Source organism: Coffea arabica, chromosome 4c (assembly GCF_036785885.1).
Source record: "Coffea arabica cultivar ET-39 chromosome 4c, Coffea Arabica ET-39 HiFi, whole genome shotgun sequence".
Lineage (NCBI taxonomy): Eukaryota > Viridiplantae > Streptophyta > Magnoliopsida > Gentianales > Rubiaceae > Coffea > Coffea arabica.
The window spans coordinates 20,486,059-20,487,816 of NC_092316.1; the positions used below are offsets into that span (position 1 = coordinate 20,486,059).

At 43.1% G+C, this 1,758-nt stretch overlaps 1 protein-coding gene across 1 annotated transcript; it reads right to left on the bottom strand.

Moving 5' to 3' along the window:
- Window positions 1-335: 335 nt before the first annotated feature.
- LOC140004725 (uncharacterized) lies at window positions 336-1,124 on the bottom strand. Its single transcript, XM_072044867.1, has one exon. It carries the CDS (start codon window positions 1,122-1,124, stop codon window positions 336-338), a length of 789 nt encoding a protein of 262 aa, XP_071900968.1.
- Between the last annotated feature and the right edge of the window lie 634 nt (window positions 1,125-1,758).

Here is a 1,758-nt window from a genome sequence, read left to right on the forward strand (position 1 = left end):
TTCCTAATCATATTTCTGGTTCTTCTCCCTTTGACGTGTGCATGAAAGTATCTTGTATTTTTATCCCCATCTCTTAACCATTCAATCCTTGCCTTTTGACATCAGAATTGTTCTTCATTTTTGTATGCCTCTTTTAGTTGCTTCTTGATCTCGGCAGTAACTTCTTTTTTGTTTACACGATTAGAACCTCTCATAGCCTCCAATTCTTTCCCTATCTCCTCAATCTGTCTTTTAGAATTTGCATGGAAGGTATTTCTCCACTTCAGAAGTTCTATTCTACAGTTTTTGATCTTCCTAGTAATCCTGAACATACGTGATCCCGGCTCTTCAAACTGCTAAGGTTTCTCCACAACCTGTTGACACCCCTCCCTTTGTAGCCAACGTTTATCAAAGTAGAACCTCTTTTTCCTTTTCTCCTTGTGTGGCTCAGTGTCTAAGAAGAGCATACTATGGTCAGAAGCATAAGTGTCCAGGTGTTGACATCTTGTCTTATCAACAATCTGGACCCATTCATAACTAGAAAGGCATCTATCTAACCTCTGTCTGATTTCTCCCTCTTCCTCCCAATGGTTACTCCAAGTCCAAGGATGTCCCTCATAGCCTAAATCTGTCAACTTATTCTGATCAATAAAATCCTTGAAATCCCTTAGGCTTCTCTCCTCCCTGATAGTTCCACCCCATTTCTCATCATTCGACACTATGTCGTTGAAATCTCCTGCAATCAAGAATCTGTCACCCCACAACCTACTTCTATCTCTTAAGACTCTCCATTGTTCCTTTCTAATCTGAGCATCACAGCTCGCATAAATCCCTACAAACCACCAGTCACAGTGATACTCATAATCCTCAATTCTAACCTCTATAGTAAAAGCAGTCTGATTAACTTCAAGGGTCTTAGGATCCTCTTTCCACATCACAGCCATACCACCTGACTTGTGCATAGCTTCCACTACCACACTATTATCAAACCTTAACCCTCTAGCAATCCTATCAACTACCAGTCTTCTGTTCTTGGTTTCACTCAAAAAGATCAAGTTTGGAGAAAGGGGGTTATTCACCTCCCTCAGATGGGGAACTGTCAAAGGGCTTCCCACACCTTGACAGTTCCACACCAAAGCCCTCATTTCCTTTTGGGGGCCCTATTAGGGAAGGACCCCACCTCCACCTCAGTCATAGCTGTGTATCCCACAATCTTGAATGGCTTAGCATGTTTGCTTGTTGCCTCTTGCTGATGCACATCCTCCATATCCTCATCAAACAGCTGAATTTTTCTTTTCCCTCTTCCTTCAAAAATAGTATCCTGACCATTCCTCTCTTTCAGAGCCCTTCTTGTTTGCATTGGGGACCTCAACTTCTTATAAGATCTTTTGACTTGCTTGTTAATAGCCTCTTGAATCTTAGTAGCACCTTGGGGCTCTCCCTGCCTTTCTTCCTCTTGAACTGGAACCTCTAGAAGTCTGTTCTCCTATTCCAGCCATCTTGTCCATTGCTCCCTGTCCTCCTCCATGTCCTCCACCACCACTAGAGTCAGGTTCTCCTCTACATTTTCCTGTGCTAGGAGAGGGCTATCAAGTTTCTCCTTGATCGAGGTTTTGAGAACTTCACTACTTACTTGTTCCTTTCCACTGGTTTCCACAATAATCGAGGGACCCCTGTAATTATTCAGGGCCTCCCTTTCACCCTCCTGCTCTTTCGTAAGATCCTGGTTTCTTCTAGATCCTAAACCTGATGTCCTAAGAGCCTCCAAAAACACCTCTC

Bases quoted from the DNA above. Each gene is read 5' to 3' on its own strand.
- LOC140004725 (XM_072044867.1), bottom strand. From the start codon at position 1,124: ATGAGGGCTTTGGTGTGGAACTGTCAAGGTGTGGGAAGCCCTTTGACA.